Source organism: Lepus europaeus, chromosome 21, assembly GCF_033115175.1.
Source record: "Lepus europaeus isolate LE1 chromosome 21, mLepTim1.pri, whole genome shotgun sequence".
Lineage (NCBI taxonomy): Eukaryota > Metazoa > Chordata > Mammalia > Lagomorpha > Leporidae > Lepus > Lepus europaeus.
Window position 1 is genome coordinate 26,196,292 of NC_084847.1, and position 24,156 is coordinate 26,220,447.

General features: G+C 56.6%; 2 protein-coding genes and 1 pseudogene across 2 annotated transcripts; 1 reads left to right on the forward strand and 2 right to left on the reverse strand.

The window, feature by feature from the left end:
• Nucleotides 1–4,655: 4,655 nt before the first annotated feature.
• Nucleotides 4,656–9,791, reverse strand: TGFB1I1 (transforming growth factor beta 1 induced transcript 1). The gene is given in 14 exon segments (XM_062180405.1): nucleotides 4,656–5,336; nucleotides 5,473–5,588; nucleotides 5,591–5,620; nucleotides 5,780–5,858; nucleotides 6,087–6,263; nucleotides 7,311–7,454; nucleotides 7,456–7,509; nucleotides 7,604–7,709; nucleotides 7,814–7,901; nucleotides 8,043–8,168; nucleotides 8,171–8,184; nucleotides 8,301–8,353; nucleotides 8,469–8,584; nucleotides 9,726–9,791. Coding segments are annotated over 14 exon segments (1,383 nt in total). The 5' UTR covers nucleotides 9,739–9,791; the 3' UTR covers nucleotides 4,656–5,069.
• A 1,820-nt stretch (nucleotides 9,792–11,611) lies between these two features.
• On the reverse strand, nucleotides 11,612–19,978 carry ARMC5 (armadillo repeat containing 5). Its single transcript, XM_062180169.1, is given in 9 exon segments — nucleotides 11,612–12,678; nucleotides 12,680–12,740; nucleotides 12,743–12,807; nucleotides 12,910–12,946; nucleotides 12,949–13,041; nucleotides 13,575–14,083; nucleotides 16,261–17,047; nucleotides 17,147–17,254; nucleotides 18,824–19,978. Coding segments are annotated over 9 exon segments (2,829 nt in total). The 5' UTR covers nucleotides 19,305–19,978; the 3' UTR covers nucleotides 11,612–11,990.
• Nucleotides 19,832–21,292, forward strand: LOC133750589 (zinc finger protein 629-like; annotated as a pseudogene).
• The last annotated feature ends 2,864 nt before the right edge of the window (nucleotides 21,293–24,156 follow it).

Here is a 24,156-nt window from a genome sequence, read left to right on the forward strand (position 1 = left end):
GAGAGAGAGAAAAAGAGAGGGAGAGAGAGAGAGAGAAAGAGAGAGAGAGAGAGAGAGAGAGAGGAACAGATAGAGACCTATCTGCTTGGCTCGTTTCCCACATACCCGCAACAACTGGGGCTGGAGTAAACCAAAGCCAGGAGTCCTGAGCTCAAGCCAGGGCTCTCACGTGGGTGGCAGGGATTCAAGTACTTGAATCATCACTACTGACCCCCAAGGTACACACACAAGAAGCTGGAATTGGAGTTGGTTCTTGCCATAATGCAGTGCACAGCTCCACTCTCACTAATTCTAGCTAAGTGATGTTTTCCAGGCTGCTGTTACAAAGTGTTATGTTACATTATGCTTCAGGCTACATTGTTGTCCTTTTGCCCATGCTCCGGGAATGGCATTCCAAGGTAGGGTTAATCTCTCCACTTACAGACAGTCTAAAGGCCTGAGCCCCAACGTTATGGCAAGCTTCAAACTGGCTGACCAGTTTTGGCTTTTATCAAAGCTACCCCTTCCCCTAAATGTGCTACTCCTCCTGCATGTTCTGTGATACCAGCCCTCCTGACTGCCCTCTTAGCAGCTTCAACAAACCCCAGACCGCCCTCACTAAAGCAGGACAGAAGTGCTTGAGATTGCTAAGCTGCTCTTGTCCTCATCTGTTAACAGATAAAACTCTTTCCTTTACCCTTAAACCTTGTCCTCAGTATTTGGTTTTGGCACCAAGGACAGGGACAGAGCTTTGGGTAACAGAAGTGCAGCCTGGACTTGAACACAGGTACTTCGATATGGGATATGAGCATCCCAAGGAGCAGCTGAAGCACTGTGCCAAACGCCCACCCCTCCCCAAATGTTCCAACTGCCTTGCGTGCGCTCCTTACCCTGATTTTCCAGGCCTGCCATAACCTGACCCTGACTTCTCCATACCCTTCTCACTCCCTTTCCCTTCCCAACCCAGACATCTTCTTTTTCTACTTATTTCCCCCTGGGTATTTCCATATCTCCAAAACCTTCGAGTAAGCTGTGTCTTCTCCTTAGGTGCCCCATGCCTCCCAATGGACCAGCTCCTACTCAGCTTATGTCACCTCATCAGCAAAGAGTTCTATGACAATTGACACAGTTCAGAGCACATGGTGTGGTCCCTGTCTGGGTCTAGGTCTGTCTCCCCAGTAGGCCAGAAGTTCTACAAGAACAAGGACTGCTTGGATTCAGACATGGAGTCCCAGGCTGCTCAGCACAGGGCTGGATATGAGAATGGTCAGCCAGAGCCGGTGTTTGGTGCAGCAGCTACGACACCACCAGTTGTTGTTGGGAAAGAAATGGGATGCCCAAACCCCATATCGAGTGCCAGTATGCAAGTCCTGGCTCCACAAAGATTATTTATTTATTTGAAAGGCAGAGTTAGAGAGAGGGAAGAATGGAGAGAGTCTTTTCTCTGCTGGTTCAGTCCTCAAATGGCAGAAATGGCTGAAGCTGGGCCACTCCAAAACCAGGAGGTAGGAGCCAGAAGCTTCTTCTGAGTCTCCTACAAGGTGCAGGGGTGCAAGCACTTGGGCTATCTTCTGCTGCTTTCCCAGGTGCATTAGCAGGGAGCTGGATTGGGCAGCTGGGACTCGAACTGATGTCCACATGAGATGCTGGCATTCCAAGTCATGGCTTAACCTGCTGTGCCACAACATTGGTTCCATAAATAAATCTTTTTAAAAAATAAAGTAGGAGCCAGTGCTGTGGTGTAGCGGGTAAAGCTGCCGCCTGCAGTGCCAGCATCCCATATGGGCACCAGTTTGAGTCCTGGCTGCTCCACTTCTGATCCAGCTCTCTGCTGTGGCCTGGGAAGGCAATAGAAGATGGCCTAAGTTCTTGGGCCCCTGCACCCACATGGGAGACCTGGAAGAAACTCCTGGCTCCTGGCTTCGGTTTGGCTCAGCTCCAGCCATTGTGGCCATCTGGGGAGCGAACCAGCAGGTGGAAGACTTCTCTCTCTCTCTCTCTCTCTCTCTCTCTCTCTCTCTCTCTCTGCATCTGCCTCTCTGTAACTCTGCCTTTAAAATAGATAAACAAATCTTTAAAAAAGATGAAATAAAATAGAGGGGCTGGCATCGTGGCCTAGCAGGTTAAGCTGCCACCTGCAGTGCTGGCATCCCTATGAGTGGTGGCTCTAGTCTCAGCTGGACCACTTCCCATCCAACTCCCTGATAACGGCCTGGGAAAGCAGCAGAAGATGGCCCACAAGTTTGAGCTTTTATACCCATGTGGGAGACCTGGAAGAAGCTCTGAACTCCTGGCTTTGGTTTGGCCCAGCTCTGGCTATTGTGGCCATTTGGGGAGTGAACTGGCAGCTGGCAGATTCTTTCTCTCTCTCTCTCTCTGTAACTCTGCCTTTCAAATAAAAAGTAAATCTTCAAGAAATAATAAACAAATATGTTCTCACCATTGCTTACAAGGCCCTCTTTGAACAACATGCATTTCTGCTTTGAGCACTTCCAACTCTAATGACTGATTGATTTTATTTGGAAAGAGACAGATGGACAGAGATCTTCCATCTACTAACTCACTCCCCCTGGTGCCCACGGGTGGCCAAAGTCAGGAACCAAGAACCTGAGCTAGGTCTTCCACATGGGTAGCAGGGGCCCAAGCACTTGAACCATCACTACTGGTGCTTCTCCCTCTGCTCTCCCCACCCCCAACCAGAGTGTGCATTAGCAGGAAACTGGAGTCAGGGCAGGAACCTAGGAACTGCAATATGGGATGTGGGCATTCCAAGTGGAGTCTTGAGCACTGCACCAAATGCCTGCCCTCTTCTTCCTGTTTTCATCTGCTCCCAGATGAAAATCTAGCCAGACTGGCCTTTTCCCCTGTTTCCCAGTTTGCCAACTCCAGCCTTGGTTCTTGCTGTCGCTTCTGTCTGGAAAGCTCTTCGCTGTCTTCAAGCTCAGACACTGCCTTCTCACAGGGGCTTCTCCAACTACCTGGTTCTCTCGTTGCCTTCTGTAATTTGTTCTCTGGCTTTTCCTCTTCACCTTCCCTCCTTTCCTGTTGTCCTGCAATAACTGTTATCAAGCACCCACCTCATTCTATAAACCATTCCAGACCCGAGGTGCACAAAGCAATGCCTATTTACCACAGTGACCAGTGCTATTGAGGAACTGGGGAGGTGCTGGGATTGGTTTGAGGGGAGGACTGGGGGAAAGCACTTGTTTTCTCAAGGTGGTCAGGGAAGGTGCATTCCTTCATCACACTTGTCATCCTGTGCTTGTTTGTCATCCGTGTCCCCTCCCTGAGGGGGAGGAGGAGTCTCAGAGCCAGGCATGGTTAAGTGCTCAGTGAACAGTTGTTGAATGAATGTGTCGAGGTTGGAGGTAGCCAATTTGAGCATCCAGTTTGAGGGATGGGCTGCATTCCCAGGGAGGATATGTGACAGAGGATGAGCAGGAGGCCTGGGAAGACCCCAGGGGAGGAGCCTTGGAGAGGAAAAGGTCAGGGGAGTAGCCAGAGACCACAGCAAAGGAGAACTCAGGGGTGTCTTCTGCCCACAGTGCTCTCTGTGAATCCATCATCTCTGCCCCAAAGGCCCCTATAGTCTGGACCCAGAGGGCCCAGGCCTCCTCCCTAAGGGATCGCAGGGCCCAAGGTGAGGGTTCTGGGCCTCAAGAAATGTCCCTGGGACTTGCAAACACATCTGAACACCCCGGCCTCGCCTTTCTCTGCTGGGACTTAGCTCAGGCACCGCTTCCTCCAGAGAGCCTTCTTTGACTCTCAATCTGTGTTAGAAGCCTCCTTCCAAGTCCTGCAGCTCCCAGTGCTCCCCCTGGTGCCTTCTGTGGCCTCCAAGTGTCAGCCTCTGTTAAGTATTTTCTCCTCCATCAGCCTGGAGCTTTCCAGGGCAGTGACTGTCTAGGCTGGCCCAGGGCTGGCCCAGGAAAGGGAGTGACTGGTGAACCAGCAGGGAAAGTGAATGACTAAACATCCACGAGGCTGTTTGAGGATGGGCGTGAGAAAGGGCTAAGCCGCATGGTTAAGCTGTCGATGGGGATGCCTGCATCCCATAGAGACCTGCCAGATTTAGAATCCTGGCTCTGCTTCTGATTCCAACTTCCTGTTAATGTGCACCCTGGGAAGAAGCAGGTGATGGCTCAAGGACTGTAATCCCTGCCGTACACATGGGAAACCCAGAATCAGTTGCAGGCTCCTGGCTTTGCCTGGCCCAGTCCTGGCCATTATGGGCATCTGGGGAGTGCTCCAGTGGAAGGAAGTGCCCCCCCCCACCCCCGCCCTATGCCTTTCAAGTGAATACAGTAAAATACAATTTAAAAAACAAAGAAACCCACAGATGATGTCATGGGTCAATATTAGTGCAGGGGAATGGGAACTGTGGATAAGAAGAATGGGGGACTGGTTGGTTCGCTGGGGCCCTGGTTTGAGCTCTGGTCCTGGCTCCCTTGGTAGCTGCACAATCCTGAGGCGGGGGTGAGGCTTGGAGTAGTGGGGGTGGGGGAGGGGCTCCCTTTCCAGCTCAACTGGCTTCGGAAGAGCAGGAGTGGTCACTTGTGAGGGTTGAGGCCACAGGGCCGTGACCCAGGGCCCAGGGTAGGGGGACAGATCCAGAAGGCGCGTCCCGCCATCCCAGGCAAGGCTCCCGCCCGCGCACAGAGACACCGCACCAGTGACACGTGGAATGTGTGTTTATGCGGGCAAGAAAAAAAAAAAGTGCACAGAGCAGTGAGGGAGCGTGGAGCAGGGCAGGCCAGGCTTCCGATTAGTCGGCATTGCAGGAACTCTCTTCCTTCAGAGTCCGCCTAAAGGTACGAGCAGGGCGAGGGCCTCGCGAGTCCCTCCACGATCCGCTTTGGAGGCGCATAGTTTCGGGATCGGTGGCGCCGGTTCTGAACTTGACGGGCGGAGAACGTTGAGTACCTCAGGGGGTTAGGTCTGTCCGGTGGGCGGAGCCTCACGGAGCTGGGGGTGGGGTGGGGGCAACTCCAAACTCAAAGAGCCAGGCCTTGTGGTCTGGAGAACCTGGGCTCTTGCGCAAGCGAGGACCTGTGGAGCGAGGCGTCCGGACCAGCGAACCCCGCGCGCGGTCAGCCGAAGAGCTTGAGGAAGCAAGGCTGGCAGTAAGGTTTGCCCGCGCGCTCCTGGAAGGAGCCCTTGGTGAGCGGGCGTAGGCAGAAGGTGCAGGTGAAGTGGTCCGGGTGGAAGCGGCGGCCCAGCGCCGACACGCAGCGACCGGTCACGGGGAGGCCGCAAGTGGCGCACAGCGAGCCGCGCCTCGCGTGGAAGTGGTTCTCGCACAGCGGGCGGCCCTCGTGCTCAAAAAAGCTGCCTCCCGAGAAGGGCGCGAAACATTCCTGGGGAAGTGCGGTGCCAAAGACCAGTCAGCGGCCACAGCCCTGCCCCCAGGAACCCACGCCCAATCAGCGCTCAGCCCCGGACTCCTAACCCCGCCCCAGACCCACCCAGGCCCCGCCCCGCGGCCGCGCGCACCCTGCAGACGAAGCAGTCCGGGTGCCAGAGCGCGCTGAGTGCTGAAATGTAGTTGTCCAGGATGGGGCCCTGGCAGCCCTGGCAGCGTGGGGCGAACAGCTGCAGGAAGTCCCGCGGCAGTAGGGGCGGCCCTCGCGCTCGTGGAAGCCTAGGGATGGGAACCGAGTGGGCTCAGAGCCAGGGGGTGCGGGTGGGACCAGGGACAGGCGCCACGAGGGGCAATCAGAGGGAGCGAGGGACGTTGGTGCGAGGTGGGATGGGAGCCCCCGGACAAGGGGTGGGTGGAGGCGGGATGTCTGGGTCTTACCCTCTTCTCCGAAGGGCTCCCCGCAACTGACGCAGCAGAAATGCTCTGGGTGCCAGTGGGTGCCCAGGGCAGTCACCATCTTCTGCGTGGGAACCAAAGGGGGCACTCAGCTGGTGGGCGGGCGACAGCTGTCTTCCCTCCCTCTCCCACCCGGGACCTCGGTGCCTTGAGTTTGAGGGAGGCAGCAGATTTAACCCTTGGGGAGTGAGTCTGATGGGGGGGGGGGGGGGCAGATCTAACAGGGACTTCGTGAGGGAGCACGCTGTCCCAGGTGCCGTGGGTGTGGAGGGTGCGGCCGGGCCAGAGCTCAGCTGTCGGATGGTTGGTTGCAGAAGCCGCATCGTGGCGAGAAGCGCTCGAAGTAGCACTCGGGGCAGAAGGGAGCTCCGTCTTTCTCGAAGAAGCTGCTGCCTCCCAGCGCCGTGGAGCAGCTACCGCAAATGAAGTGCTCCGGGTGCCAGGCGCGTCCCAAAGCTGTCACCACCTGCGAGTTGGGGGTGGGGCCGCCGGGCGGCCACAGGCCCAGTGAGTTTCGATTTTACCTGGCGCTTTTGGAGTCCTATCCCTTTCAGACCAGGATGAATCCTCCCACGTTCAAGATCATGTAAGTAGGGCTGGCGCTGTAGCGTAGCAGGTAAAGGTGCCGCTTGCAATGCCGGCATCCCATAGGGCGCCAGTTCAAGACCTGGCTGCTCGACTTCTGATCCAACTCTCTGCTATGGCCTGGGAAAGCAGTAGAAGATGGCCCAAGTCCTTGGGCCCCTGCACCCGTGTGGGAGACCTGGAGGAAGCTCCTGGCTCCTGGCTTTGGATTGGCACAGCTCCGGCCATCGTGACCAATTGGGGTCATTGGGCACAGCTGTTGTGACTCACACTCGCTCCATCAATAAGCCAAGAACCAGAGCCCCCAGCTCTCCTCTGACAGAGGAGGTACTGTCTTGGTGGGTGCCTGAGAGAGGGTGAGTGGAGACTGGAAATAGGTTTTACAGAGGACCTGGCACAGTCTGACCACAATACATGGTAACTAGGATGGAATTCTGCCCTTACTGCCTACTTGCTAAGTGACCCAAGCTTCAATCACCCTGTCCATAACATAAAACATAAATAGTCATATGCACTTCATGGAGTTATTAAAAGGGAACAGCACTTGGGGGCCAGTGCTGTGGCGTGGTGGGCTAAGCCTCTGCCTGCAGTGCCTGCATCCCATATGGGTGCTGGTTTGAGTCCTGGCTGCTCCACTTCCAATCCAGCTCTCTACTAGGGCCTGGGAAAGCAGTGGAAGATGGCCCAAGTTCCTGGGCCCCTGCACCTACATGGGAGACCCAGAAGAAGCTCCTGGCTCCTGCTTCAGATCAGCCCAGCTCCAGCCATTGCAGCCACTTGGGGAGTGAACCAGCGGATGGGAGATCTCTCTCTCTCTCTCTCTCTCTCTCTGTAACTCTCTCCAATAAATAACAATAATAACTTAAAAGGGGGACAGCACCAAGCCAGGTTCTCAGAAAAGGTGGGCCTCTTGTAGGAATCCACTTACTTGCCCAGCAATTGGTTTATTGCAGGAGCCACAGAGGCCCTTGGCCTGGGTGGGAACCCCCCGGCGGCTGAGGTCAGACTGCAGCAGCCCCAGCATGGTGTCCAGGCTGCCCTTGCTTGTTGGTGCCGGCGGGGGTGGGGAGGGTTTCACTCACGGAATTCGCCGGCGCGGGCGGCTGGGTGGGTGCAGGGGCTGGAAGCTGCAGAGGGGAGAACGTGAGCATTGAGTCAGCACGGCAGCAGATGTGGAAGGGAACCAGACACTGATGCCAGCCCACACTCTGCCTGACTCACATGGTTCTGGACACGGAAGTCAGAGAGTGAGGCCATCAGTCTGTCCAGCTCCAGAGTGGCCGACGTGGCTGAAGGCTTGGGGAGGACAGGGGTTGGACTGGGAGGGCTGTGAAGAGCACAGGTGTGTCATCTCTGGGTCTCCTCTAATAACTCAAACACCCAGGACCTATATCACCTCTCTCCCAGCCTTGCCACCTATGCCAGACTCACAGGCTGGGTCTTTTCTTATCTTCAGATTGGTCTTCCTTCTGCTCTCCTGTAGCCACCTTGCTGGATGGGAACTGAGACATTATTTCATCTGGAGAGAGGAGAGATAGGCACTGGGCATGGGGCCATGAGCAACCCACTCTCCCAGTTAAGGTTTTGTGCCCCTGTAACTGTTATTCTGCGCTCTTTGCTCTGCTCTATCCCACCAAGGTCTGGCCCTGTGACCCTGTACCTGTGATGTTGAACTGGGTGGCGTTAAGTTCCTGAAGCAGTCGGTCTAGCTCACAGAGCCCTGTGCCCAAGACACCACTGGAAGAGGAGAATGGAGGGGCCGCAGGGGCTGCAGGCTTCGGGGACCGGGTTTGCATACCGTACTGAGAAGCAAAGTGGAGCTTGGGTTCAGTGTGGGGAATCCAGGCCTTCTCACCTGAGCCTCAGTTGGCTCCTCTATCTATATACCCCAGTTCCCCATTGTTCCCCGTCTCCTCACCTGTACAGATGGTCCTTGTCCCCAGAGGTTCCTGAAGACTCCCCAGACCCTGTCTACAGAGATAGGAGAGGTTTGTGCAAGAAGACCAGCCATACTTGGCTTGGCTAAGGCCCAGAGTCCCCAGACCTGGCCCTCGTGGCTGCCCCGGTTCCCAGCATCTGATCTCACCTGTGGCTGGTGGCCATAGGGTGGGGGAGGTGTGAGTGGCTCTGAGGGGCGCTGTTTTGGAGCCCCTGACCTTGGCATGTGTGAGGTGGTGGTCTCCAGGTCAGAAAGCAGGGCATCTGCAGGGAGAGGCCCTCAGGGTTAGAGAGTGGGGGTGGGGGTCACAGGGCAGAAGACAGGGCCTTGAGAGATCAGAGAAGGGTTCTGAGTGGGTGGCATTTGAGGACAGAAGCCAATGTTAAGAGCAGAGGTCTAGAAAGGGGATGAAACAGGGCCAGCCCAAGGCAGAGACATGGAACTGTAGCAAGGAGACCGGAACGTCCTGATTGCTCATCCAGGAGTCAAGCGCAGACCTAACCACCTGATTCTTTTATTCTCTCCCCATCTCCCTGATGCAGTCAACGTTGGCTCTTCACTTAAGCTAAATTGGGCCCCACTCCAAATTGCTCAACTGGCCGGTGCCTGGCACCCAGCTTTCTGATTGGACGCTCTTTCTGCCACACTCGCTAATTCCTCCCCCTACCTGAAGAGGTCCTGCCCCACCTGGCTCATTTCCAGGTCCCACCGAGTCCCGCCCTAGGCTCCTCATTGGTGAGTTGCCCGGACCTGCTTTCTGATTGGCCTGTTTCCCACAGTCCGGGTGCCCGTTACCCCTGCTGAGGAGCACCCTCTGCTGCAGGGGTGCGGGAACGTCTTTGCTCTGATGGCGGGCACAACCCTTCTAGTCACCACCACCCACAGGGAGGACAAGCTACCTGGGTCCTCCCTGCTGTCCCCAACCGTCTCCCCAACCCAGGATCTGGTCCTTTGACTTCCTTTCCTGCCAGAACATGGGACCTCCGCCCCCAACCTTCTCACACTCCCTGTCCATCACTCTCTGTTCTGCCCCTTGGACCGGACCCCTGACGCACTCCGCACCCCGAAACTCCCGACACAGCCCCGCGCTTTCTTCTCCGAAACTCGCTGTCACACTCTGTCCTCCCGTCTACTTTCCCAGTTCCCGACTCCGGGGCCTCGTTAACTCCTCCCTGCCCGCAGCCCCGGAGACCCAGCGCCCACCCGAGGCCGCGAGCGGCCAGCCCAGGAAAGGCAGGAAGGAGAGGCAGGAAGGGGGACGTGGAGTCGGGAAGCAGGCGCGCGCAGGAGGCGAGAAGCCGGCGCGAGAAGCCAGGGATGGGGAGGCGCGCGGTCGTGAGGCTGGGGAAGCGGATCCAGACCGCGGCAAGGGGCTGGCGACCCAGGGATCGGCGCCCCACTCACCCAGGTCCTCCATGGCGGGGCGCGGGCGGGCGGCGCGGGGCGAGCAGGGCGGGGCCGTGTCCGGTGGGGGCGGGGGGCGGGGGACGTCCGGGAGCTGGAAGCCCGGCCGTGACCATGTAAGGAAGCCAGGACCCGCTGGGATGGCGATGGGGGGGCAATGAACGGGGGAACCCGGGGTGGGGGCGTGGACGGGAGAGAGCGCCACGGCCCACCCAGGGCCGGCCTCGGAGGCGGCCACACCCCAGCCGTGGCCTCAGCGGCAGGGAGCCCCAGGCGGCCAGAGCCGGAGTCGGAGAAGTGGCTCTTTTAGACCAAACTCCAGAGCCCTTGCCTGGTGAGACTTAGGGGTGCAGACTGGGGCTTCCAAGCAGATATCCCCACCCGCAGCCAGCACTGAGTCCTAGACAGAGCGTCCCCCACCTTCTTCCCTGCCCTCTGTAGCTCCATTCCTGAGAGCCTGGTCCCAGGAAGCATCTTTTGGGTAGGGGCAGGAGTGATCCTGTAAGGTGAGACCCTGATAACCAAGTGAGTCACACTCACAGACACAGTCATAACTCAGGGACACAGACTGAGCTGGAGCACACAGTGAACTCAAACCCAGGACCAGGCCCCATGCAGAATTAGAGAAAACGCTCCCTGGTGGCCAGACCCCAGCCAGCCCACAGGACCCTGAAAACCATTGCCTAACATTGGCCTGACCCTGGCCTGTTCCCAAACAGCTCTTTGCCAAGCTACCGATGGACAAAGGAGACAGGCTCCACACACAGGGTAACAGGGCGCCCTCCTGGGACTGAGACCCTGAGAAATCAAGGTAGAAACAAATCACTCCACAGATGGTTATGGGCAGGCACAACTGGATGGACCCGAGCATCAGACTGTGGGTTTCCACCCAACCACCACCTCCCTGGCCCAGTTCAATGCAATGAGAAAAGGCCTTTGGCATCTGTGTGGCTTCAAGAGCTCCCTGTGTGGTTCTCATGCACAGCCTGAGAAACCAGCCTTGGAAGACCACTCACAGAGGCACAGGAGCTGCCAGTGCCAACCACAAGCTCCCTAGCAGCAGACCCTGCCACAGGCCCAGTCCGGGTCTCTCCTCAAACTCAGGGTCTGGAGGCCAGGCCAAAGCAGTGTCTCCCTCAGGCTGGGGGTCAGCAATGGGGCTTGGGCTTTCTCTGGGCCTCATAGAATCTAGGACTGCAGAGGGGCTTTTCCCTACGCAGACAGCATGAATACACTTGGCCTGATAGATGCAAATGATCCCAGGAATTGAGGGCGTGGGATGGGTGGACGAGTCAGGGAGAGTAATGCCAAGACCTCGGACACACATTATGCACTCCCACAGCCCTCTTGGCCTTGACCGAGGTCTGTCTGTGGCTGGGTGGCTGGCTGAGCCAGGAGACCCTCTGAGCAGGAAACAGGCCTCCCTTGGGGTCTAAAACCACATCCTAAGGAGAGGCCTGGAAACTCCACCCTATCCCAGGGCTCTAGAAATCCCTGGACAATGGCTTATTAAACTGGTTTTTTTTTTTTTTTTAATCTTTATTTTTTTGACAGGCAGAGTGGATAGTGAGAGAGAGAGACAGAGAGAAAGGTCTTCCTTTTTGCCGCTGGTTCACCCTCCAATGGCCGCCATGGCCGGCGCACCGCGCTGATCCGATGGCAGAAGCCAGGTGCTTCTCCTGGTCTCCCATGGGGTGCAGGGCCCAACCACTTGGGCCATCCTCCACTGCACTCCTGGGCCACAGCAGAGGCTGGACTGGAAGAGGGGCAACCGGGACAGAATCCGGCGCCCCGACCAGGACTAGAACCTGGTGTGCCGGCGCCGCAAGGTGAGGATTAGCCTGTTAAGCCACGGCGCTGGCCAAGGCTTATTAAAACTGTTATGTGCCAAGGGTGGCCTGTGGCAATTCATAGAGACATGGGCAGATCTTGCTTGGCGGTGAAGGGCAGGGTCCTCCCACAGGAAAGTGAGAAGAGACAGCACACGACAGAGGCAAACAACTCTAAAGCTTTTTAATCTCAACTCCAGAGGCTGGGCCTGGCCAGGCCAGGGACTTGGGGCCCTGGGCTATTCTCTTGGGCCCCACGCCCAGACCCTGGCCTTGACTTCTCACTCCTGGATCCTCAGAAACATCATCCTGGGGTCTAGCTCCATCCTCTCCTCAGTCCTTGGTGATGTCTCCTTCTGCCTGGCCTCTTTCCCAGCCACTCTGGGGGAGGCCTCCTCTGTAGTCAATTCATCCTGGGGTCTCTTCCCAGGGGCCGTCAACAGTCTGGGCTGGGACCCCTGGCCCCTGGCTCAATCCCCATCACCACAGCCAGCAGCGCCTCCGTCAGGGGCCCTGCCTCCTCACCTGCTGCCTCCACAAGCCCCACCAGTGCCAGGGCCCGCTTCCGTGGGCACTGACCTGGCCCCAGGGTCCAGCGGGCACAGTGGGCAGCCAGCCGGGGCCGGCCCAGGCGGAACACCTCACCCACTGACTCTGGGGCACCCTGAGGCCCCAGGTGGATGCGGCCTACAGCCTCTTCTAGCTCCTCCTCCAAGCTGGGCAGCAGGAAGCGGCCGGCAGCCTCCAATGCCTCCTCGGCTTCTGAGCCCAGCAGGGGCTGGCCTGGTGGGGGCACGGGTCCCAGGGCAGCCCCGCAGCCCCGGCAGCCATGCACGTGGTGCAGGATGGGCCAGGCCGCACTGGGTGACAGGCCTCGCAGTGGCACTAGGTCCATCTGGGCTTCGGCAAAGCTGCCTGAGAGCAGGGCCCGGAAGAAAGGGGAGGCAGTGGCCGAGGCAGCTCGTTGGGCAGGGAGCTGTAGGCCTGAGTCCAACAGGAAGTGCAGGTCAGGAGCTGGGACAGGGGCTGGGCCCAGCAGAGGTTTGTAGAGGCAAGGGGAAGGAGGGTCTGAGTCCGTGGCAGTTGCAGAAGGGAGGGCTGGGCTCACAGTGGGAACCAGCAGCATCGAGGCAGGACAGGGAGTCTGCAGCGAAGAAGAGGAAGAGTGGGTGTGGAGCTGGCCGGTCAACGCTGTGAGGAGGAGACGGAGGCCACCCTGGTCCAGAAGCAGCCGGCGCCACAGAGAAGGCTTCCTGCGGGGAGACAGGAAGTCACTCAGGAGGCAGAACAGGGTGCAACTGGGAACCAGCAACCTTGCTCCCTGGGTCCCCCGCAGGCACCCACATTCCCCTCACCGACAGATGAAGGGCAAGGTCAGCGCGCAGGCCACACGTCCTCGGGGCTCCCGGAGAGCAGCAGGTGGGTGAGGGCGCCGACCCCGAAGGGCGACTCAGCTTGCACAGTCAGGTTCTGCAGCAGCATCTCACCTGCAGATGGAAGGGGCGGGGAGGCTCAGGCTGAGAGCTGGGGCCACTGCTGGTGCAGGACGGGCAAGAAATCAGGGCACAGAGGATGGGGGAGGCTGCAGGCCGGAGGGGACGGGGTCAGGCTGCTGGCCGCAGAGCCTGAGCCCCAGATCACCATAACCTAGATCTTGGCCCAGTAGAGTTATTCTGCCTTACCCTGACTGCTGCATGCTGGGCACGATGCTTGTGAACCACACTATCTGGGAAGCAGGGCCTGGGTCTGGGTTCACAAGCCATCGTGCCCAGCATGCAGCAGTCAGGGTAAGGCAGAATCAACCTCTACTGGGCCAAGATCTAGGTTATGGTGATCTGGGGCTCAGGCCTGGGCAGCAGCCAGAGCAGAACTCTGCAGGCTGGGGCTGTGACGCTGCCCTGCCGGTTAATCTGGACACTGGAGGGTGGAACAGGTTAACTGGAATGTGGGCTTTGGGTCCATGGGAGGCGACAGAAGAGGATAGTAACTTGCATGTGGGCAGCAAGGCAGGGGCATTTACCCAGCTCTCGGTGCTGGCTGCGGCGAGTAGGCCGGGCCCGCGCGGAGGGCCAGTCGTCAGGCGCCACTCCCAGCACCAGCCAGGCGCGCAGTAGCGCCGCGCCGTAGCTGCGCACGAAGGCCTCGAGGCAGGCAGGGTTGCAGGTGAGGCGTGCCAGGATGCGCAGTGCCCGCGGGCTGGGGGGGCCCGGTGCACCTGTCACGTAGGCCAGCAGGCCACACAGCGCCGGCCCCGTCACCAGTGCCCCACTGGGGTCAGGAGCCTGGGAGAAGCGCGACAGCAGCAGCAGCGCCGGCCCCTCGCGGCCCCAAGGCTCTTCAGCGGCGCACGCAGCAGGGCTGTGCGCCGGCGTGCGTGGGGTGCGCAGTGTGCGCGGGGGCCGCAGCGACACTGGGCCAGGGCTGGGGCTGGTGGGTTCCGCAGACTCAGGCAGGGGACAATGCTCGGGAGACCAGTCTGGAGAGATGTCTTCAGAGTCTGCTGCGTAGCCCTCGGAGATCAGCCACGACCTGCAGAGGGCAGTGAGAGGAGACTGACCCTCAAGCCAAGGGGGAAAAGAAGAAAGCAGACCCAGGCGGGTGGTTGGTACAGGCCACTTTGGGACCCCTGCGTCCCTTAGCGACTGGGTTGGAGTCTTGGCTCTGCTTTGGATTCCAGCTTCCTGCTAATACTTGGGTCCTTGACATGGTCCAGCTCTGGCTGTTGGATATTTGGGCATCTAGCCTTTCAAATAAATAAAAAAAACAATTACAATCCACTTATTTAAAAATATTTATTATTCAATTAAAAAAATTTTTTTTTGTTTATTTGAAAGGCAGTTACAGAGCAAGACAGAGAGGAGAAAGAAAGAGACAGAAAGACTGATCTTCTGTTCACTAATTTACTCCCCAAATGGTCACAATGGCCGGGCCTCGGCCAAACTGAAGGCAGGAGCTGGGAGATTCATCCTGGTCTTCCAGGTGGGTGCAGGGGCCCAAGCACCTGGGCCATCTTCTGCTGCCTTCCCAGATGTGTTAACAGGGAGCAGCTGCGACCCAAATGGCACTCAGATAAGGGATGCTGGTGTCGCTTAACTGGCTGCTCCACGACAGCAGCCTCAGAACATAATTTTTTTTCAAGTGGTCCTTTGTAAGCAGGTGAAGCTGAGGGAGAGGGATAGTGCAGATAAAGGGGGGATGGGTGAAAACAGAAATGGATGGGGCGTTGGCACTGTGGAGTAGTGGGTTAAGCTGCCGCCTGCAGCACTGGCATCCCAGATGGGCACCAGTTCAAATCCCAGCTGCTCCACTTCCTATCTAGCTTCCTGCTAATGCACCCAGGAAAGCAGCAGAAGATGGCCCAAGTGCTTGGGACCCTGCACCCACGTGGGAGACCTGGGTGAAGCTCTTGGCCCCTGGCTTCGGTCTGGCCCAGCTGTGGCCATTATGACCATTTGGAAAGTGAGCCAGTGGATGGAAGATCTCTCTCTGCCTCTCCCTCTCTGTAACTCTGCCTTTCAAGTAAATAAATACATCTTTAAAAAAACAAAAAAGTGGATGGACAAACCCAAAACTTATTCAGTAATTACTGATTATGTGGAAAGTCCTGTGTTAGGTGTTCGGGAAAGGCAATTAACAAAGTTGCTGTCCTCCTGGAGTTTATGTTCTAGGGAGAAGAACCAAACAAGGGTACAGAAAGGGCCAGAGCGGGGAGAGATGAAATCATCAGTAGGATGGAGATGGTAGCCTTCACTGAGAAGGTTACGACTGGAACAAGATCTGAAGGAGGTGAGAGATGAGGGTGTACGGGGGTAAGGGTCATCTTGGCTCTGGGATGGCACTTACCTAGGACATTCAAACACTAGCTAGGAGGACCATGTGCAAGAGTACCAAGGACAGGTGGAGGAAGTGGAGGCGGAGAATTTACAAGACGGCTGATATATAGTGAGCACTGTTTAGGGCCAGGAAAGGGGCCAACCACCTTCAGTTAATCTTTACGACAACCCCGTGGGGCAATGTTCATTAGTATTCTCCATTTTATGTAGCAGAATCTATCCTCCATGTTACACATAGATATCAGAGGCTCAGAGAAGTTCGTTAACTTCCCCATGTTTCAGCTTATAAGTGATGGTTACAAAATAAGAACTTGGGCTCCAGTGGCACCACTGTGGGTTAAGCTGCCACTTACAAGGCTAGCACCCCACACTGGAGTGCCGGTCTGAGTCCTGGCTACTCCACTTCCAATACAGTTCCATGCTAATGCACCTGAGAAGACAGTAGAAGATGGCCCAAGTGCTTGGGGCCTTGCCACCCATGTGGGGACCCGGCCCAGATCCGGCTGTGGTGGCATCTGGGGAGTGAGCTGGTGGTTGGAAGGCTTGTTTCTCCATCTCTCTGCTTTTCAAATACATAAACAAAATTTAAAAAGAAAAAAAAATAACCAAAACTTGGGTTCCAGAGGATAGTACCTCCTAACGAACTTGCCTGGGGCCTACAGTTCAGAATTGTTGGGGGTGGAGCCCAGGTCAAAAGCTAGACCCAGGAGACAGGGGGTGTGTTCAGTGGGGACTGGGACATGGTCAGGTCAGGAAAGGACAAGGAATCAGGAGTTGGGGGTCAATGAAAACTTGAGACGGGATAGGGATTGGGGACCCAAACCCCTGCTCCACAGTGCCGCCAGCCTCCCGGCTCCTGAAGTGGGGACTCACCTGAGGCTACGGAGGCTCCCAGCCTCTGCCCGCTCAGGGGTCCGTTCCTCAGGGAAGTCCCAGGAAGCGGCTTCTGTTCCCTCTTCTTCATCATCGCCAGCCTCGCCACACAGCTGCCCAGCCAGGAGAGGTACAAGTCCCAGAGCCTGCAGCCGACCCAGGGCCCCAGTATCATAGAGGAAGCCGACGAGGGCGGCCACAACACGTGGGTGCCAGGCGCTGGCACGAGGATCCCGCAGCAGGCCCATCAACAACTCTAAGCCGCCAGCATCCCGCAACCTGGCTCGGTTAATGGCCTCCCGGCACAGGAGGCACACAGCTCGCACTAGAGGCTGCTGGGAGACCGGGCTGGCCCCACTGGGGCCCCGGCGCCTCCGGAGCTCACCCAGCAGCACTTCCACACCACCTGCATTGCCCAGTGCAGGCCGTACCAGGCCCTGGGCACACAGGTTGGCAAGGATCAGGATGGCTGCCTCACGTACTGCCCGTTTGGGGTGGGAGGCCAGGCTGACAAGTGGGCCCAGCGCTCCACCCAGGCTCAGCTGCTCAGCACAGGCCCGGGAACAGCCACGGCTGAGCTCCAGGAGGGCACGGACGAGGGCAGAGGTCAGTGCAGGATCCGGGGCTGCAGCTAGGAGCTCAGCCAGTGGGCGTACTGCCCCCTGCTGGGCCAGCGCCAGGCGGTGCTGGGGTGAGTCTGCCAGGTTGCGGAGGGCACGCACCACACTCTGCAGGCACTGTGAGTCCTGGCAGGCTGTCAGGCTCTCCACCAACAGGGGAACAGCGCCTGCAGAGGGCAGGGGACGACAAGGGGTGAGCAAGGACCGAGGACCCAGCCCTTGTCCCAATCCATGCAGTGCTGGCCCCACCCTCACAGCCTTCTCACCGGCAGAGTGGATGGCTCTGCAGCTCTCGGGTTCCACGGCTAAGTTCCCCAGAGCACGGGCCGTTCGGTTCTGGATGCTGTCTGCTTTCACACACTGAAGAATGGTCACTGCAAGAAGAGTTTTTGGCTCCTTGAGCATTCTAGCCCTTATTACCTCCCTCATTAGCTCAAGAAGGTGGTGTGAGAGGGACCGGAAAGGCCTAGGAAGAGGCTCGGAGCAGGAGCTAAATAGGTAGGAATTTGCTAGAAGCGGAGGTGGATGGTGGCATTACACGACATTTCAGGTTTGAAAGTGGTCTTTGTAAAGATGCAGTTTTTTTTTTTTTTTTTTTTTTAAGATTTTATTCACTTCAAAGGCAGAGTGACAGGAAGGAAGAGACAGAGAGACAGAGAGAGCAAGCGAGCTCTCCACCTGCTGGTTCAGTCCCCAAATGGCTTGGGACCAGGCCAGGCTGAAACTAGGAACCTGGAACTCCATCCAGGTCTCTGCACGTGGGTGGCAGGACCTTCCACTGCCTTCTCAGGCACACCAGCAGGGAACTGGATCAGAAGTGGAGCAGCTGGGACTTGAAATGGCACTTCAATATGGGATGCCGGCCCCAAGGTGCAGGGTTAAGTCTGTGCTGTGGCTTCATGAAGGGCCTTGAATGCCAGGCCAAGGGATCTAGACTTGAACGTGAAGGCTCTAGGAGCTCTCCAAGGGTTGGAAGAAGGGGAGTGACATGGTATAATCTAGCATCCGTGGGGAGAATGGACCAGGCATCGAGCAAGAGGCTGTCACCATTGTTCAGGTGAGAAAGAACAATGGCTTGAATCAGGCCCAGCAGTCTCAGGCACATGGTGTAAGTAGGGCTAGAAAGACCTGGGTGGCTTTAGGCGATACTGAAAATGCAAAATAGTGATGGAACACTTGGAGCTTACACTCCAGTCATTTATGGAGGGTGTATTAATGGGCCAGGCCTTTGTCAAACATGTTACAGGCCAGATGCATTTTATGCAAGTTTTATGCTTATTAATGCTTCACTTGACACACACACACACACACACACACCCAAATTTTGTCAAAACGCCAAACTTCACGCAGGACCTGAATGCTGTGCCGGCATCATTGCCGCTAGGAGGCGTTAACTTAGCTGGCAAACAGTAGAGCTTGATCTCTTTTGTTGGGATTTTCTCTGTGCTAGTTTTTAATAACTGGAAACACCCAATTTGTCCTTGGTCTCTACGTTCTGCATGTACAGTTCCATTTCTCGCCACTTGTTTTGCAAGGAAGCTATTGTTACCCCATTTTACAGCAAGGAATTTCAGCCTTGGAGGCTAGGTCTGGCTGACTGCAGACCCTCTGGCCTCCAGCTCACCAAATGAGGCTCCGACTCTCGCACAGGGCCACACGGCAGGCCCCGAGTATGTGCTGTGACTATCTAAATGGAGGATAACCCTCAGCCCAGATGCAAGGGAGGGGCCACGACCAGATAACGGCTGTAATTATCCGGTCTGGGAGGGCTCAGGTACAACTTCTGGAGCGCGCACGGACATCCCGGGGAGTAATGCCCTGGGAAAAGGAGGGGGTGCCGCGCCATAATGCCAGGCTAGGACACACAGAGCTCAACACCGCCCAAGCCCAGGCACAGAACCCGGCGCGGGTGGACTTTCTAGGAAGCGGAGGCGGGGCCTTACCCAAAGAGAGAATGCCTCCGAGTCTGCGCACTTCAGCCCGGCACGCCCCTTCAGTGCAGCAGTTGGCTAGGATGCTGAGGGCCAAGTCCAGCATCTTGCGCAGGCGTACTGGCGGCGAAGGCGTCGACGAAGACACGGCGGCGGAGGGGGCGGGGCCCGGCGAGGGGGCGGGGCCAACAGAAGCTGCCAACGCTACCGACAAGGGGGCGGAGCCTGGGCCTGCCTGGGGCGGGGCGGGGTCTGCTGCCGCCGCTCGCCGCAACAGCGAGAGAAGGGGGCGGAGCCCGCCGCGTGCCCGGAAGCGCTCGATTCCCCCTGCTGCCTTGATGTGGCGCGTGCGGAGGGCTAAGAGCGCACGGCCCAGGGGTGTCTCGTTGGTAGCTGGGTCCTTTCCCCCATCCAGATCCTCCCCGGCCGCCGCCGTGAGCTGCGCGAGGCAGAACGAGAGCGAGTCCGTGAGGGTTGGTTTCGCAGCCGCCATCTTGGCTCGGGCCTCAGGCTCCACCCCGCTCCTCGCCGCTTATCTGAGAGAGCGGCCCTGGAAGAGGGGCGTGGCCAGCTCCTCCTTTCCGACGCGGCTTAAATAGCGTCGCCTCAGTCACCCTGAGAGTCGGAAGTTGTATTCTGGACGCACAAGGCTCGTCGGGAGTGGTGGTTGTCTAAGCGATATGCGAGCCGAAGAGGCGCGAGCCGTGCATGCTGGGAGATGTAGTCCGCACGAAGCCTGATACGTAGCTTAAGACGAATGGGAATCCCCCTCGCGCCTCAGAGCGCGCCGGCGCCTCAGAGAACCCAGACTTTTGACCGTGGAGTCTTCGTCCCGTGCTGCTGCACCCCCGGCGTGTCCCTGGCAGCCACTGGCCTTCCTCCTTGACTCGCTTCGCCGCCCTCAAGCGGCGGCTGGGCCCCGAAGTCCGGGCTGACAGATTCCGGCAACGCCGAGCCAGGCCCAGGGTGTCTCGTTCCTGACAGCGGCCGCACCTGGGGAGCTTTTGCTCGGATAGGTGAATGAGAGGGTTAAACCTACCGAGAACGTTCGCTGCCACTCCTAGAGCGACAAGGGGCTGTGGGCCTTTCCGTTTCCGGTGCTGGATGTATAGATACCCCCGCCTCAGCTGTGCTTGGGAGCTTAGTAACTGGCATCCAAGAGGCAGGGCGCTCGCTCTTCCGCTAGTAATGGAGTCGGCGGCGCCAGAAGTGGTGAAGGAGAACCCGGACGGGGCGGAGCTGCAGGGGAGCGGGGACGCAGGATCCCCTGCAGGCCCCATATCGCCCCTGGATTGCGAAGTTGTTCCGCCCAAGCGGCCCTTCCTGGTGTGGCCGGGGGCAGCCAGCCGCCCGGGAAATGCTCTTGGGCCTGCAGTTCCTTGGTAGGTCAGGTCCTCTCATGTCCCTGGGAAGGAAGAAGTCCCTGCCCGGACCGACTGTCCTGCAGTCCCCAAAGCCTTCGAGGGTCGAAAATGTGGACTAACCACGGCCTGCCTCCCTGATTTCATTCACCACCAAAGCAGCCATGGGGGTGACAAGCCTTACAGCTGTCCAGTGTGTGGCAAAAACTTCTGACGTGGCTCAGATCTGGTTAAGCATCACACTGGTGAAAAACCATACCCTTGTCCCGAATGCAGAGGTTGCTTCAGCCTCCCCTCCAGCCTCATCCAACACTGTCGCTCTCACTCAGGTGTGCGGCCTCATAAGTGTCTGGATTGTGGAGAGGCCTTTGGGCGCAGCTCAGACCTGGTTAAACACCAGCGAGTGCACATGGGTGAGAAGCCCTGCAGCTGTGCTGACTGTGGCAAGACTTTCAGTGTTAGCCCCATCCTGATCCAACACCAGCGAACACACATGGGTGACAAGCCCTGTTACTGTGGGGACTGTGGGAAGAGCTTCAGCCTTAGCTCCAAACTGCTGCAACACCAGTACTACCACACTGGGGAGAAGCCTTACTGCTGTGCCTGGTGCAGTGACAGCTTTGGGCAGCACCAGCGTTCACACACTGGTGAGAAGCCCTATAGTTGCTATGAGTGTGGCAAGAATTTCACCAACAGCTCAGACTGCCTGTGGCACCAGTGCACCTACAATGGAGAGCAGCCCTTCAAGTGTCCTGAGTGTGGCTGTGGCTTTAGTGAGCACACCCAGTTTGCTGAGCACCAGCGTGTCCACTTAAGAGAGCGACCCTTTGTCCGGATTGTGGAAAAAGCTCCTGTCACAGCTCCAAACTCCAATGCTCACACACAGGTGAAAAACCTTGTAAGTGCCCTAATTGCAGCAAGAGTTTCGTGGACAGTTCAAATTTGCTGCGACACCAGCACGTGCATGTGAGCCAGAAGCCTTGTTTGTAGCAAGTGTGGCAAGAGCTTCTGCCAGAGCTCCCACTTGCTCATCCACCAGGTGACCAGCAGCAGTGAGAAGCCCTTTGTCTCCCTGCAGTGTGGCAAGGCCTTTGCCTGCAGCTCTAACCTAGGCCAGCACCAGTGGACACACCAGGGTGGCAATCTCTGCAAATAACCCTGGCTTTAGTTTTAGCTCAGACTTTAGTCTAATTTTAATCCAATGTTCAGGGAGCCTTAATGAACCAGGGCCTCTAAGCTGACTTCTTTTTGCTCCTGTAAGGCTGTTGACTTCAGGGCTGATGGTGGGATTTGGGAGGGTCTCCACATCCTTTCTCAGGCCTTCTAGAACCCTAGGCTGGAAGAATCTGAACACAAGAGCTGTGATTACTGTCTTCAAAGAGCCCTCCTAAAAGAGAAGCCAGAGGCTTGTTCTGTGAGGTTACAGAGACAGACAATCTTCCAGGTGAAGGGAGAATTTTTGGATGTGAAAGCCATCCTACACTGGCCTCGTTGCCCCCAGCTGTGGGACATCTCTAGCAGCTGCTGAACCCATCTCTTCAAAGGCTTAGGGAATGATGGAAGTTAACTACACCAAGAGTAACAACCATTTCTTAGAGAAATGGGACCAGAAACCAGGTAAGCCCCTGTGAGGAATATGATGACAGAGAGTTCAGGTGACCACAAGTAGAACTATTCTGACACAGGGATTAAAGACTTTGAACTTGGGACCATATATGACCTCTAGGATGTATGATCCCTCTGAAAGACTTCTCACTACATGAGAGCTATCTTGACATCTGCTGGTTCACTCCCCAATTGGCCGCAACTGCTGGAGCTGCGCAAATCCAAAGCTAGGAGTCAGGAGCTTCTTCTGGGTCTCCCATGTGGGTGCAGGGGCCCAAGGACTTGGGCCATCTTGTACTGCTTTCCCAGGCCATATGAGAGAGCTGGATCAGAAGTGTAACAGCTGGGTCTCTAACCAGTGTCCATACGGGATGCTGGCGCTTCAGGCCAGGGAGTTAACCCACTGTGCCACAGGGCTCTTGACATTCACATTGATGGCCTTTCCAAGAGCACAAGCCAGGGTGTGAGTTGGAGGCCTGAGCTCTGCCCATACACAGTAAGCAACCAGTAAATAGCTATGATGATTGTTATAAACATCTGTGCAAAACTGTAACACATAAATGAGGGTGTTAGGTATGTGTGGAGATGGGCATGGGAAGAGAGTTTGTTCACAAAATCCCTTTCAGATAACCAGAAGCTAATTTCTCAAATGAGGGCATCTTCCCCTCAATTTGCAGAAAACAGGTTCTGGGTAGAACAGGGAAACAGGATGGACCTCAGAAGCAGGAGACATGAGTTCTCCAAGCAGGTGCTAATCCAGTGTTTGCTGTGCCTGGAGCTGGGAGTAGAAACTGCTTCGAGACCTAAGCACATGACCAGTCCTTGGTCTCGAGATGGCCTTGGCCCTCACAGTGTATGTGTTGAAATAATGATGCCAACATTTAACTCAGGAGAGTTAACATCGCAATCTAGATCTTTATTTTATTTTATTTTTTTGACAGACAGTGAGAGAGAGAGAAAGACAGAGAAAGGTCTTCCTTCCATTGGTTCACCCCCAAATGGCTGCGCTGATCCGAAGCCAGGAGCCAGGTGCTTCCTCCTGGTCTCCCATGTGGGTGCAGGGGCCCAGGCACTTGGGCCATCCTCCACTGCCTTCCCGAGCTACTGCGGAGCTGGACTGGAAGAGGAGCAACCAGAACTAGAATCCCATATGGGATGCCGGCGCCACAGGTGGAGGATTAACCAAGTGAGCCACGGTGCCGGCCCCTTCTTTATTTTTTTTGTCAGAAGGGTCAACAACATTGGATCTTTATGCTAACTTTTTTTTTTTTTAAGGACAGATCCTTTCTTTCTTTTTAAAATTTATTTGAGAGGCAGAGTTACAGAGAGAGAAATCTTCCATCCAGTGCTTCACTCCCTAAATGGATGTAATGACTGGAGCTGGGCTGATTTGAAGCCAGGAGCCAGGAGCTTCTTTCAGGTCTCTCACGGTAGTGCAGGGACCCAAGAACTTGGGCCATCCTCTGTTGCTTTCCCAGGGAGGTGAATTGAAAGTGGTGCAGCTGGAACTCAAACCGACGCCCATATGGGATGCTGGCACCGCAGGTGTAGGCTTAACCCACTAACGCCACAGCGTCAGCCCCAACTAACAATATGTTGAATAATCATTGCCCCAGACTGGGGCACTGCCTCTTGCCTTCCTGACTCAGCATGTTTCATTTGCATTACTTGCCTGACCCCTACAGGAAAGCATTTGGGGTTACAATCTGTATATTATTAGGAGGACCCTTCCATTCAGTGAGGCCAAAATGTCCCTTTTCCTTCACCCCTTCCTGCCTCCAACCCTATCACTTTCCTTCCCATTCCCCAGCACCTTGCGATGATAGACCTGCCCTCCTTCTCTGAGCCTTCTTGTTTCCCTGCCACCCCCAGCTCATTTGAAGTTGCTTTCTTTATCTGCAAGGAGGCAGAGGCAGAGCTTTATGGCCCGGATAGGAAAGACAAATTCCTGTGTGCTCTAGTCAAAGATCAGAGGATTGTGCTCTGGTCCCACGGGCCACAAGGAAATGGCCTTGGGAAGGCACTCCACGCAGTGCTCTTGTGAGAATCAAGTATGGAGGCATTCTGTGAATACCGAAGCCTGGGTAGAGTGAGGAGGGAGTGGGAATCTGGAACATTGTCACCCCAGGGATGAACATGAGATCAACTCCAATACAACCACTGTTCTCTCTCTGATTGTACCCAGTCCTGGAATCCAGGTTCCTCTATCTGAGCCTGGTGGATCATGCAGAGGCTTGTGCTGTGGGGTCATGGTCTCTGCAGACTCAATTGCTGTGGCAGGTGCTTTTGGAGGTGTACTTGGAATGCTGGAGCAGTGTCCTCCAACCCCCTTGCAGGTCAGATTTTCTCCTCCCTTCCTGGATGCCACCATGGGCATTC